Here is a 15466-nt window from a genome sequence, read left to right as displayed (position 1 = left end):
ATTATTTTACTTTGTTCTAGAACAGAGCAGAGTGGGATGTGTGTAAGAGAATCTATGGGAGTGTGGGGAAAAGTTATTAAAAAGTTATTTTAAAAAGTAGCACAGCTGTTTAGAATACTTGCAATTACCACCTGTCTTCTTCTACCTCCAGATTGTGGGCTGGGCTGGATGGTCAGCTGTGTGTTCTTCTCTCTAGGCTAGCATGGGCAAACAAACCTCTCTTGCCTAGTCCTAACACTCTGCTCTCTGCAGTGTATATTTTGTGTCTCTACACCTAGCAAATAAGACTTGAGTTTCCATCCCCTCCACCTTCTGAAGATCAAGAGAAGCTAGCTTATTCAGGGTGTAGCAGAAACTGCATCCAAGAGAACATAAGGATGACTCAGTGGTTAGCAAGCCAGGCCTAGAGACTCCTGGAGGTCCTGGATTAAAATCTGACCTCAGATACTTCCTGGCTGTATGACCCTGGGCAAGTCACTTAACCCCCATTGCCCAGCTCTTACCGCTCTTCTGCCTTAGAAACAATATACAATATTGATTCTGAGATGAATCATTCATCAATAGGAGATTGGGGCCTACTTACCCAGGCATCTTGCCATGTTTCTGACTTCCATTCTTTCTTCCTAGAATAATGGCTCTCCTAGCTTGACCACTAGTGATCATATCTTCCCTCCCTAATGTCAGGGAAGATAGTCATTTATTGGAAGAATTTCAACAATAACTGGCATAATTGGGACATGGGATTGAAAAATAAGTATCATGATTTAGTAACCATAGCTAATTAAACTTCTGTTTGGATAAATGCATCTTTGTGATATATCTTCTTTAGTTATGATGGCTGTTAACACTAAATAAATAACTAAATATCAAAATAACCAAACTTAGTGCTAAACCTTCTAGTAATAAACCAAGATGAAAAAATAAACCTGTTCAATTACATTGCTCTCACGAAAAATATTATCAGTGTTTTAGTGAGAGTAAAAACTTTTTATATATTGTTAAAATAAAATACCTTAAAATTTTGCTTTTTATTTTTATTTTATAATACACAGTAATACATATATAATTTATAAATATGCATGTTTGTATTTATTGATATATATGATATATATATTCATATTTATAAATATACACATATATAGGGAGTACACGTCAAATCTTTTTATTTTTACTCATAGGAATGCATAATCAAAAAAAGTCTGGAGATTACTGTTTCTGAATCTTTAGCTTCCTTGAAAAACCAGCTCACCTGCTACTTCCAAAATCAAACCTTTTCTGTTCCCTCTGGTTGCTTAATTCTCTTGCTCTCCTTATTTTTATAACTTTTAGTTACTTAATATATGAAAGGCATCTTGTTATAGAGGGTAGAGAACTGGATCAGGAGCCCGAAAGGCCCAGGTTTAAATCTGTCTCTGACAAATACTGACTTTGTGATGCCAGGCATGTCATTCCCAAACCTATAGGCAACTGTAAAAAATATATTGCACAGGAAAGGTTTTGAGCTGTCTTGGCAGATAAAGTTTCCTTATCTGGAAATTCCTTCAATACTGATGCAATTACAGGTCTAGCTCCTCTCTTTGCTTTGTCTTTATTTGAGTATATAGTGTATCCATTTCTTAGACTGTAAGACAAAGTAGGGAGTATTTATCATTTTATCTTTATATCCTGCTCACCTAGCAAAGTAGCTAGTAAATAGTGTTTAATAAATGTTTGTTGAAGCAAATCATTTTTCCTCTCTTGCCTCATAGCATTTTATAGGTACTTATGAATATTGACTCAATCATTTTCATTATGTTTGGTTACGTGCTTTCTTTCTGTTGAGGGAAGGTGACTGTCATTTCATTTGCTATCTTCACACTTAGCATTGATTGAATTGAATTTGTTGAATCCTTGCCAGCCTAACACCTGACTGTACAACTTTCTTTTTCTTTCTCTTTTTTAATGTTTTGTCTGTTCTGTGTTACATTATGAATATCTCTTGTTTTCTCTGCCATAGTTTTAAAAAAAAGAGAAGAAAAAACACTTCTCAGCAAAACCAACCAACATATTTCCCACATCTAATAGCTAGCATATACAATTTTGACTTCCAAAGCTTCCCACTTCTGCTATGGAGAAAAGTACATTTTTCAATGAGTCCAGACTTTATTGTAATTACATAGACAGTATTTCGATGTTTTTTGTTATTGTTCTTTCTCTTTACATTGTTGTAGTCATTATGTATAAGTATTTTTCTGGTTCTGCTTACTTTCCTTTGTATCAGTTCTGGTGTTTCTCTGAAATATTCATTGTTTCTCTTTTAATTCCGTGTTATTCCCCTTATATTTATGTACCTCAGTTTGTTTAACATTTCTCAAAACGACCTACTTTATTTCTAGTTTTGTTGCCACAAAAAGTACTTCTATGATTTTATTGGCATGTAAGGGACCTTTATTTTTGTCTTTGACTTTTATGAGACATATGCCTCACAGTGGAATCTCTAGGTTAGAGTGTGGACATTTGAGCCACTTTTTAAGCATCATGTAAATTCCTTTCCAGATTGGTTGGACCTTAAAATTCAGTCACACCAACAATCTGTTAGTGTGTCTGTCTTGCTGTAAACCCAGCTTTGACTATTTCCATTTTTTATCATGTTTGCCAATTTGCTTTGTGAAGTGAAATCTGAGTTATTTTGATTTGTCTTTCTCTTAATATTAGTGATTTGGAGTAACTTTTCACATGGCCGTTAATAGTTTGAAATTCTTTTGAGAACTATTTGTTCTTACTCTTTGGCCTTTTATTCATTGGGGGATTCTGCATTCCTTTTCTAATTCCACAGTGACCTACTTATGCCATTTATTTATTTACATTTCTTTGGCATAATGCATGAAATAGAGCTTAAAAGCCTCTAAAGAGGCTTAAATGACCAGAAGCTCTTATTTTATTTAGTAAATGCCCCATATTGTGGAATATATAAATATGAGAGAAGGCATTCAAATTTTAATTTTTTTACAGTTTATCTCATAGGTTCCTTTTTTTTTTAAGGTAAAAGTAATTTTTGGAATGGCTAAGTCAAGTCCTGATATATTTTTATGTATGAGTTTGGAGTAGGAATTCTACAAGCATTTATAGACAAATAAAATATTCTTTGCTTTCAAGGAGCTTATATTTGAGAAGAATAGCTCACTTAAGGGGATAGTTGAATGGCTCAGTGAATTGAGAGCCAGGACTAGAGTTGGGAGGTCCTGGGTTCAAATGTGGCCTCAGATACTTCATAGCTGTGTGACTCTGGGCAAGTCACTTGACCCCCTTTGCCTAGCCCTTACCTTTCTTCTGCCTTGGGACCAATACATAGTATTTTAACTTTTTTTTTTTAAGGGTTAAAAAAGAAAAGAATAGGTCACATAACTAGTAAGTTGCTGAGGTAGATTTTGAAATCAGTCTGGAGCTAGATTATGAAAGGCTTCAGATACTAAGCAGGACAGTTTATATCTTATTATAGAGTCAATGGGAAGCCGTTGGCACTGTTTTCAAGGTTATTAGACATTTATGAGATCCTACAACACACTCTCATTTAATATTATATACTTTTTGGCTTAAATGATAAGAATCATAAAGCTGAATTATTGGTGTATCTGAATTTTGTATTTGGATGGATTTTTGACTACTTAAATTATAAATATACTGAATAAACCAACATGAATACTTCTTTTTCCATTCCCTTTTCCTTCTCCTTCCATACTTTCATCATGACTATATGATAAAACAACTTTATGAGAATCCTGTAACTTTTGGGAATTGAAATTAGACTTACTTTTTAATGATATTAATTTGCCACGTAAGTAAATTGATCAAAGAATTGAGCTGTGATGATTTATACATACATATATAGATATGTATATATATACATACACATATTTATAAAATTTGGATTCAGAGTGTGTATGTGTTTAGGCACTGTGGATTTTCAATATGGTCTAGAACTTTATATTATATTGGTGCTAGACTTTTAGCAAACTTGTAGAGAAAGGGTATGTTGGTCCTTCTTAATTAGTGATTTATTTTCAAGTTATTCAGGCAACAGAGTTCAAGAACTATCAGCTCCTATCTCTAAAAGAAACCAAAATGTAATCAGTGGATACCAGAATATTACTTTAGTTAGATGACAGAATAACAATTGATTGGGTGTATGAATGCTTGTCACCCTGCAATTCAACTGGTTATAGTTATTTTATGTCATTATATAATTTGTTATTGGTCTGTATAGGAATTTTCTCCTCTATCACAGACTATAACTCATCTATAATTTTTCTTTATGAATAGAATTTATTTACAAGTGAATCAGCTCCTTTCTCCCCTCCCATCATCATAGAAGGCATCATCTGGGAGACAGCTATATATATATATACATATATATATATATATAATGTTTTTCATGTTTCCATTTTTCAGTTCATTCTCTGGAAATGACATTCACAACTTATTCTTCAAGTATTAAACCTGAAGCTGTATATAATGTTCTCTTGGTTCTACTCATTTTGTTATTCATTATTCCATGTAGTTCTTTCCAAGTTTTAAAAAAAATAGCCTCCTCATTGTTTATTATGGCATAGTAGTTTTCCATTACAATGACATATCACAATTTGTTTAGTCATTCCTCAGTTGGTGGGCATCCATACCATTTCCATTTCTTTGCCACCACAAAGAGAGCTGCTATAAATATTTTGGAACATATAGGTTCTTTTCCTTTTTTTCCTAATATCTCTGGAAAATAGAACCAAAGGGTATATACAGAGTTTTATAATTCCGTGGGTGTAATTCCAAATTGCTCTTCAAAAATGGCTGGATTAGTTCAGAGTGCCATTAACAGTGTATTAGTGGCCTCCTTTTTTCTACATTCCCTCCAATAGTTGTCATAGTCATAGATTTATATATATAAAAACATATATAGATAGTCATATATTTTTATCATTTTAGCAAGTCTTATCAGTATGAGATGTTATCTTAGAATTATTTTGGTTTGCATTTCTCTAGCCAGTAGTGATTTAGAGCATTTTCCCATATACCCAAATATGGCTTTGATTTCTTCATCTGAAAGTTGTCTGTTCTTATCTTTTTTTTACATTTATCAACTGGGGGAATGGCTCTTATTTTTATAAATTTGACAGAGTTCTCTATATATTTTAGATATGAGACTGAAGTTGGGGTGCTTCATGAAATGAGTTTGGATACCCAGAGAATCAATTAATTGGAACCAATATTTATTTATTAATCTAGTGATCAATAAATGAGTCTATTGGCTGTGACAGTCCCCCTTAGTGGAAGGCTGCATCAGGCTAAGTTTATAGGCAGTTTATATAGTTTACATACATATAGGTTACATACATGAAAAATGCAGTCAGCTTAATTAGCATAGTTGACAAGTGAATGATATATTTGCCTTTATATAACATCACTAAATGAAGGATATAGCCTTAAAGTTACTGAAAAAAGTCTTATCTAGCCACACGCACCCTTAACATTTGAGAAGCAAGGAGAAATGAGCCTTATCTGGCCAGATGTGTCCTTAACGTTGAGCTATGGGACATTTCTTGTCATAGCTCTTTCTATTCCTGGTGTATCCTCTCCTCATTAGCCTTGAAGTTACCAATTTTCCTATGTGAAAGTACATTTTTAATGTCCAGGAGGAAAATTTCTTTAACTACTATTGGCTACCTCATGGTAGCCAATGGAGTTTACTCCATTTTAAGACCTCTGACTGAGATGCTATCTATAAAATATCCCCCTCTAGATTTCTACTTTCTTTCTAATCTTGGCAACATTTGTTTTATTTGTACAAAACCATTTCAATTTAAGTACTCAAAATCATCCATTTTAAATTACAATTTATAAATTTACATTTCCATCTCTTGTTGACTCATAAATTCCTCTTCTATCTATAAATCTGATAGGTAATATGTTCACCTGTTCTTCTAATTTACTTATGTTATCTCCTTTTATGCTAGATCATGTATTCATTTTGACCTTATTTTAGTGAATGGTGTAAGATATTGGGTCTATACCTCATTTCTGTCAAACTACTTTCCAGTTTTCTCAGCAATTTTTACCAAATAGTGATTTCTTATCCCCAAAACTTGAGGTTTTGCTTTTGTCAAATACAAGGTTACTATAATATTTTACTACTATTTGTTGTATGTCTGTCCTGCCCCACTGATCTTAGCTTCCTATTTCTCCGCCCCCTCCCAAAAAAACCCCTTACCTTCTGTCTTAGGATCAGTACTGTGTATTGGTTCCAAGGGAGAAGAGAAGTAAGGGCTAGGCAATGGGGGTTAGTGACTTGCCCAGGGTCACACAGTTAGGAAGTATCTAAGGTCAGACTTGAACCTAGGACCTTCTGTCTGTAGGCCTGGCTCTCAATCCACTGAGCCACTCAGCTACCCCCCCTTACCTTTCTATTTTTTATCTGATACTAGATAGTTTTGATAATTACTGCTTTATAATACAATTTGAAATCTGGTACTGTTAGACCTTCTTCTTTTACATTTTTTTTTCATCAATTCTTTTGATATTCTTGGTCTTTTTTTTTTCTAAATGAATTTTGTTGTTTTTTTTTTTTTGGCTTTTGAAGAACATGTGCTGACAAGATGGTAGACTTCTTTCATAAGCCCATATAATGATGTAAAAAAATTGAGTTAAGTTTTATGTTCCCAACCTAATCCCCATTTCAGATAGGATTGAAATAATACTTGTTTTGCTTGGTTCAAAGGCTATAGGATATGCAGATAGATGGGATTGAAGTCATCCTTATTTTGATTGTTAAAACCCACTTGAATAATTAGGATAATAAGTTTTGTAAATGGCCGGGTTTTGAATTGGGATAAGATTATAACTCTCTAGTAACTCCACAAATAATGGAGGAGAGAGACCATGTTGCATTTGGGACTTAGGATAAAAAAGAAGCCTGCTAGCTCCCATCCTTTGCATTTCTTGGCTGACACACTTGACTTTCTTTTCTGAGAATGAAATAAAAGAGCCTTTGACACTGACCCAAATTCAATATTATTTTTAAGTATTGGTTGGGCCTCTCATAGCTCAATAGATTAATTTTTTTGTAATTTAGTTGGGATGGCATTGAATAATTAGATTAGTAGGATTGTTATTTTAATTATATTGGCTCTGCCCATCCATGAATAATAACTATTTCTTCAGTTATTTAGATCTGACTTTATTTGTGTAAAAAAGTGTTTTATAATAATGTTCATACAGTTTCTGGATTTGTTTTGGCTTATATGTTTGGCTTATATATATAATAAAGTATTTTATTCTATTCGTGTTATTTTAAATTTTTTATCTTTTCTTGCAGAACTTTGTTGATAATATATAAAAATGCTGATGATTTATGTGGGTTTATTTTATATTCTACTACTTTGTTAAAATTCTTAATAGTTTCAAGTAACTTTTTAGTTGAATTTCTTGGATTTTCCACATATATTACCATTATATTATCTGTAGAGATAGTTTTTTTTTACCTCTTTGTCCATTTTGATTCCTTCAGTTTCTTTTTCTTACTATTGTTTGCATTTCTAATACTATGTTAAATATTATTGGTGATAATGGGCATTTTTTGTTTCCCTCCTGATCTTACTGGGAAGGCTTCTAGCTTCTCTCCATTAAAAATAATACTTGTTTCTGGTTCTAGGTAGATGCTTTGCTCATTTAAAGAAAAGAATCTATTTATACCTGTGCTTTCAAGTGTTTTTAATAGGAATGAGTGTTATTTTTTGTCAAAGCCTTTTTCTGCCTCTAGATATAATCATATGGTTTTTAATTACTTTTGTTCTTGATATAATCAATTATTTTGCTAGTTTTCCTAATATTAAACCATCTCTACATTCCTGGTATAAATCTTGTTTGGTTGCAGTGTATAATTTTTGTTATATATTGTTGTAGTCCCTAGCTAGTGTTTTCTTTAGGATTTTTACACCCATATTTATTAATTTATTTTTCTCTGTTTTTGCTTTTACTGGTTGAAAGGTATCAGCACCGTATTTGTTTTGTACAAGGAGTTTGGAGTTTGGTAAAGCTCTTTCTCTATCTGTTATTTCAAATAATTTTTTTATTAGTTAGAATTAGTTGATCTTTGAATGTTTGATAGAAGTTACTTGTCAAATCCATCTGTTCCTAAATTTTTTTTTAGGAAGCTAACTTATGGCCTGTTCCACTCCCTCTCCCCCCAAGTAGGTTTATTTAGATATTTTGTTTTTTCCTTTGATAGTCTATGCCCATGTTGGTGAAAGCGTTGTATGCATGCCAGAGGGGACTGCTCTTTTCCTTGTGCCTGAGAACAAATTTCCTCCTGCCCAGTAACCCAATGGGAGCACTTCCTCTATCCCCTTTCTGGGCAGCTTGAGGGTATAGTTTATGCACATGATCTCTAAAAGTTTTGCCATCACTGGTCTAGGCAGTTTACTTTTTTGTAGACATTCTTCCATTTCACTTACTTTGTTAATTTGTTTACAGATAATTGAGCAAAATAGGTCCTAATAATTGCTTTAATTTCATCTTCATTGTTGGTATAGTTACCCTTTTCATCTTGAATGCTAGTGATTTGTTTTCTTTTCTCTTTTTAAAATTCATATTAACCAATGGTTTCTCTATTTTGTTTATTTTTTTCATAAAATCAACTCCTGGATTTATTTATTAATTCAATGGTGATGTTAGATTCAATTTTATTGATCTTGCCTTTAGTTTTTTAGAATTTCTAATTTGGTGTTTAGTTGGGGATTTAAAATTTGTTCTTTTTCTTATTTTTTAAGTTGCTTTCATAATTCATTGTTCTTTCATCTATAATTTAAAACAATTAACTTTAGAGTTGTTTTACACAAGCATGGATTTAATAACTCCTGCATAAGATTAAAATGGCATTGTCACTTGTAGTTGTAAAAATTTTTTCCTTAATTATTCCATTGCTATTTGGAAAGGGATAATATCACTTTAGATTATAATTATACATCATTGAAAATTATATGTAAAAATAACAAAATAACATGCACAAAAATGTTTATAGTAGTCAAAGAATTGGAAAGTATGTAGTGCTTATTAATTGGGCAATGACTGAACAAATTCCAATATATGAATGCAATGGCATACTGTTATGCCATAAAAAACTTTCAAAGGGAAGGTTTCAGAGAAATCTGACAAGACTTGTCATGGGTCATGTGAGTAGAAACAGGAGTATAATTTAAACACTAACAACAAAATTGTAAAGAAAAATAGCTTTTTAAACACAGTAGCCAATGATGAAACTTGCTACAAGCTTGACAGAGAGATGATACTCAAGATGCAGAAGGATTCATATATTTTAAGACATAGCCATTGTAGGAATTAGTTTTGCTTGATTTTGCACATTTCAAGGATTCTTCTAGTCTAGTGTTGTGGTATGTTTTCAACTTCTCAGGCCCAGACAGCCAATTCATGCTGCCTGTGAGCCCCCTGAACCCTTCTCCTCAAATACCCCAAATAGTAGAGGGAGGGAGAAAGTGTTCTTGCTTTGGGCCATTGGACAGGGGGCAGGGAATTCACAAAAATGTCCTTGGATGCTAGGAAGAGGGGTAATAGAGCAGCTCCCTGAGTCCTGGCTCTGCATGGGTGCCATTACCTCCCCAATGCCGCCCTAGTCCCTCCTTTCTTCTCTCTTCTCTCATTCACTTGGCTGGGCAGAATGTATGAGGGATAGAACATACATGATAATTGTAAAATAAAATCAAAGTTCAGAAATCACATATCCACCTAAATATTAATACTGTATTGTACAGTCTACTTTTCAAATTTGGAACATACTTAGAATATCAGTTAGCTCACCTGTAAAATGAAGGAGATGTATTAGATAATCTCTAATATCCTTTTTTAGCTTTAAGATTATAAAATAAAGAGTTTAACTGATGTTAGTTTTTAATGAAGCATCCTTAATAATGATAATTTCCTTTTTTTTTTTCCCAGAAAGATCCAGACTATCTGAAACTGTGGTTGGAAAATTTTGTTTCTAGCTACGAGCAGTTCTTAGATGTGGACTTTGAGAAGCTGCCTACTAGGTATGTAGAAATATACTTGTCTTCATGAGGTGTCAAGGAAGAATCTAATTGGGCATCAGAATCCTGTGTTTAAAAAGAATTCCCTTGGTTTTCAACTTTGCCTGATAAACTATGTCAATAGTTGATAAACTTTAAAAAGCAAATATTATATAGTTTTGTTAAATTAAACATTGTAAACACTACAACCACAAGTTGTGGCAAAATTCTATAAACTGAACAGGAGTTAGGGAATCTAAAGAAATGGTAGAAACTGACATTTTATTTCAAGGAGCAGAGGAGTGAGCATACTTAGAATTTGAAGTTGAAAATGTTACAAAATTCTAAAATGATTATTGCAAATATGCCTTTTGGGTAAAATGAAGATTATTTGCAAATTGAAAAATGCTACAAATAAAGGAATAACTCATGCTTTAATAGGGATAAAATATTTGAGATATTGTTAATGACTACTTTTGGTAATATAGGAAAATACCACTTGAGAAATTATATATGCTTTTAGATTTTATTTTGGCTGGGGTTTGTCTTTTTTCATATTTTTAATTGTAAGTTGAGCTTTTAAAGAAGGATGAGGGCTGAGAAAAGGTTTTATATTAGCAGTTGAGATATTGTTAGTAATTTTGGTGAAAACAATTTCATTAGAGTGATGGGATCACAACTGAATGTAGACTATGCTTCCTAGAAAAGAAGCAATGAAAAGAAGAAAAGGAAGTGCTGGAAAATAGCTTTAGGGGAAGGCTGGACCACTGGAGGGTTTTGTTTCTTTTTGCTTTAGGGAAATCTGAGCACATTTTAAAAATCATCTGTTTTGTATGTGGAACAATCTAGTAGTAATTTAGGTAATAAGTGGTAGGATCATTAAGGGTAGAACTGTGGAGGAGCAAGTAGAAAGATAGAGGCAGAAGAGGAAAGAAAGAAAGAGGGGAAGATTGATGAGATAGAATCTTAGAGGGGACAGAAAGTAATGGGAATAAGGGCATAAATAGAAAAATAAATTCTAGTAAGAAGCAGACTAGTTTTGTTCTGAGGCAAAAGGCTAGGAGATGAGACTTAAAGGACCTGGGGATTTTTGAGGTTCAAAGAAGTTGAGGGAACTTAAGTTGTTTATCTCTATAGTATATGTGAAATTGGAGGTAGTGTCATAAAGGGAGAGGTTAGGGGTTGACACTTTGACAGGTGAGCAGAAAGATTTGTTACACCTATTGTGGGAGTAAAATTGAGAATGACAGGACATGTCTAAAATGGATGCTGAGGAATAGCTAAGGCAGCCCAGATGTGGATAAATTGGAATAGAACTAATTGACATTTTTCAACACAACAGCAAATTAGTCTGCAGGAAAAAATGTGGAGGGGCTTTCTAAAGAAAGGGATAAAGGGAGCACTTTGTGGGATCCAGGGAGTGAGAGATTCTATTGTGTCATTTAGAGCACGAGTAGATTTCTGGAGAAGGCTGATAGAAGAATTATGAGCATTGGATCTTTGTATATTACAAAGAAGATAAAGAGTAAGTTGAATAGGAGTAAATAGGAAAGCATAGGAAATTACAGTGAGAGAGGAGAATTTTAAGATTTCAAGGTGGGGCAGTAGGGTTCAATGGATAGAGCACTAGCCTGGAGTCCAGAGGACCTGGGTTCAAATCTGTTCTCAGATATGACTGAAAGCAGATATAAAGGTCTAAAACTAAGAAGTACTTGGGGGACTTTTCCAGATTTGTAGGAGGAATAGTAGAAAGATGGTAGTGAGGGCTTTAATATCTTTACTCTAAATGGGCAGCTGAGCTAAAACTCATTGAAAACTGAAACAGGGAAAATGGAGCAGTCTGAAGATTAGAAAATCTTAATCAGCATGAATTAACATATTCAGTGAGGTTTCCTTTTTTTGGTAATCTTTTTTTGGAAAGTAAGTGTAATCTTTGTCTTCATGCTATTCTAATGTAGGATGGATGACGTTTTGGTGGCTCCCATTTATGAAGATATAATGTCTAGGAAGAATCAAAAAGTTTTTCTAGAATCTAACCTGAAACCTCAAGGATTGTACATGAATCCTAATAGACCTTTCCCTCCCCCCCCACCTTGTATTATAGAGTGGATGATGTGCCTCCTGGAATATCTCTTCTTCCTGACAATATTCTACAGGTTCTAAGAAGCCAGCTACTACAATGTGTGCAAAAAATGGCAGATGGATTAGAGGACCAACAACAGGCTTTGTCAATTCTCCTGGTCAAGTTCTTCATAATTCTTTGCAGGTATCTGACATTTTTTAGTCATGAGTCAGTCATCTGCTATTGTTAGATTTGTTGTTGTTCAGTCATTTTTCAGTTGGGTCCACATTTGGGGTTTTCTTAGCAAAGATACTGGAATGGTTTGCCATTTCCTTCTCTGGCTTATTTTATAGATGAGGAAACTGAAGCAAACAAGGTTAAGTGATTTGCTCAGAGGCACCCAGCTAGCAAGTGTCTGAGGCTGATTTTGAACTCATGTCTTCCTGACTTTAGGCCTGGTGCTACCACTGTGCCACCTAGATATACTTTTTGTAATGATTACTATCTAAATAGCAGTTCACTCATTGTATATTTTCAGTTGATTTGATTCTTTAAAAAAAAATAAAAAGCTAAGTAGTAGTACTTTTGCATAGTTTTATAATCTACTAATGTTATTTTTCAAAAATTTTCTAGTGATTGATTACTTGGATACTTAGTATGAGTTAATAGTATAATGTGACTGCCAATTCCACTAGTGCAATCCTAAGCTCTGTAATATTAGGAATTTTGTACAGAATAAGAGATTGATAAGAATAAGGAATTGATGATCTCTATATTATTGAGGCTAGCCATTTGAAACTCAGCCAAAACTGGAACTAGATTAAAATGTTGTTGGGAAATGTTTAATAAAATAAATAAGAATATAAATACAACAGAAAAAACCCATTAACTTGTAGTGTTCTGAGACCAAGAGTAGCTGATGGTAATCAATTTCTGGTTGAGTTAGACATCTAGACCATTTTGTGCCACTCTCAACCTTGCATTTTCTGAGGAATTTTGCCAAGGTGGGGGGGGGGGGCAGTGGCAGGTTCCAGTGGGAAAGGTGCTGAATTTGGAGTCAGAAGACTTGGGGTTGAATTCAGTTGTTATTTACCACTTGTGAGATTTTGAGTGAGGTAGTTAACTGTTTTTACACTTTAATTTGAGAGCTCAGTGCATTTCTGAGAGTCATGTACTACAGTTTGTTTCACTTTTCTCCAATTAGTGGTCTTCTGTTTTGTTTCTAATTATTTGCTGCTCAAAGAGGGCTTTCATAAATATTTTTGTTTTATATAGAACTCTCATCTTTGTTATTGATTTCCTAGTAGTGGAATCAAAGAATCTGGACCATTTAATCACTTTTGAATAATTCTAAGCTGCTTTCCAGAATGATTGGACCAATTCCTTGCTTCAGTGACAATCCATTAATGCTCCATCTTTTGTTATCTTTGCCAGTTTGCTAACAATCTTAGGATTGTGTGTTTTTATTTGTATTTTTCTTATGATTTGGAACATCCTTTCATATATCTTCTTTAGTTGATATAAAGTGATAGAAGATATAGTAGACTTTCCCTTCAAAGACTTTACAAATTGGGCTCCCATCCTTGTTCAGACTTTCTTTCCTTTGACTCCTAAGCTCCTTGTTGAACCCTTTGCCTTGAGTTTCTCCCCTATTTAATATATTTTCCACTTGTCTGTCAAACTTATGTTTTTAAAATATAGGTCCTACTATGTCACTGCCTTCCTCTTGTGGTTCCCTGTTTTTTTTTTCAAGGTTAAAACACTGTTGTTTTTTTATTCTCAAGTATTTAAAGTGCTTAGTTTGAGTCTAGCCTACCTTTCTAGTTATATAATAACATAGTCTACCTTCTGACCAAATTAATTTCTTTTTCCTTTTGGGTGACATTACATGTTTTACCTTCCTGCCATTTTAGAAGCCCTCTCCCATCCATGCTTGGAGTGCCTTCCTTTCCTCACTGCTGCCAAATCACCTCAAGTGCCACCTCCTTTTTTGATTTCTTCCTCTCTCCCAGTTGCCAGTATTCTCTCTAATCATATTGTGTTTTCTTAGAATACATTTTGTATATATTTCTATGTATATATGTTGCTTACTGTTTTTTTGTTTTTTTTTTAGTACCTCTGTATCCCTAGTACCTAGTAGCCTTTGGTAACTGGTCAGTATTTAAGCATATAGAATAAATGAATGAGTGAATTAATTAAAAAAAGTGAAATAATAAATAAAAAATGAGATAGGATATGTAACTAAAAATCTAAAAGTTAGTAAATGCCAAATATATGGCAAGTAGAAATCCTAGCAATGGAGAGAGAATTGTTTTTCATTGGTACCTGGTCAGTGTTTAATTTAAGCATATAGAATAAATGAATGAGTGAATTAATTAATTGAGATAGGATATGTAACTAAAAAACTAAAAGTTAGTAAATGCCAAATATATGGTAAAGTAGAAATCCTAGCAATGGAGAGAATTGTTTTTCGTAATGTTTAATTTAAAACTTCTCTCATATGTTTTGAGATAATAGATTCTAATTCTATTATGGATTGTTTCTGAATTAGTCTTGCAGACAAATTTTAAAAATTGTACTTGGATAGTTATAATAAGGTACAGTGCTATAAAAAAAGAATATATAAAATAGAATAGTGGTACCTCCTCTCTGGAAACTTAAAACCTGTTTTCTTAAGTAGTACAGGAAAATTGAATGACAGAATAATGAACTATTAGAACAGATATTAACATTCAGTATGTTCTAGTTAAATGCTTTGGTTTTTTAAAAAAAGTTCTTTTAATAACTTTACATTTTTACACCATACTCATTTCCTGATCTACTAAAAAAAAAGGTAGTTGAACAGAGCAAATATTTCTGACAATTCCACTTCCATATTTCATCTATCAAAGTGAATGAGTTATGTTTCATCATCTGTTCTCAGGGACCAGATTCTATCTTTGCATTTAGTCTGAGTTCAGCCGACTTTTAATGTTTTAACACATATTATTGTAATCACCGTAGATATTTTTTTCTTGTTTTTGCCCCCTTCCCTCTGCATCATTTCAGAATTTTCCCATTTGCCTGAATTTGTTGTTTCTTTTGGATACAATAATATTCTACTACATTCATATATTATGTTTTGTTCAGTCATTCCTTATTGAACTTTGTTTTTTTGGGGTTTTGCTATAAATATTTTTATGTACACATGTTCTTTTAAAAAAAAAAAGTCATCTCTTTGGAGTATATGCCTGGTATTAAGATTGAGGGGTTGAGTCATATCATCATTTTAGTGATTTTTCAATATCATTTCAAATTTATTTTGTTTGTGAATAACTTTATCCCCTTATTTAAAAAACATGAAGAAACTGATGTGAAGAAA

The 15466-nt window shown here is 33.1% G+C and overlaps 1 protein-coding gene across 11 annotated transcripts in view; it reads left to right on the top strand.

Annotated features, from left to right (window-relative positions):
• The window catches only part of NBEAL1 (neurobeachin like 1), a 236515-nt gene that overhangs the window by 41157 nt on the left and 179892 nt on the right, over positions 1 to 15466 (top strand). For all 11 annotated transcript variants that reach the window (XR_008914111.1, XM_056807892.1, XM_056807889.1 and 8 more), the window contains 2 exons: positions 9976 to 10067; positions 12148 to 12309. Coding sequence is in view for 10 of the 11 variants with exons in the window: in XM_056807892.1 (XP_056663870.1) it covers positions 9976 to 10067; positions 12148 to 12309 (254 nt within the window). In the remaining variant the exon portion in view is untranslated. The remainder of the gene's footprint in view (positions 1 to 9975; positions 10068 to 12147; positions 12310 to 15466) is intronic.

The sequence above is a fragment of the Monodelphis domestica genome, chromosome 8 (genome assembly GCF_027887165.1).
Source record: "Monodelphis domestica isolate mMonDom1 chromosome 8, mMonDom1.pri, whole genome shotgun sequence".
Classification (NCBI taxonomy): Eukaryota; Metazoa; Chordata; class Mammalia; order Didelphimorphia; family Didelphidae; genus Monodelphis; species Monodelphis domestica.
This window is presented reverse-complemented; position numbering and strand designations above follow the sequence as displayed.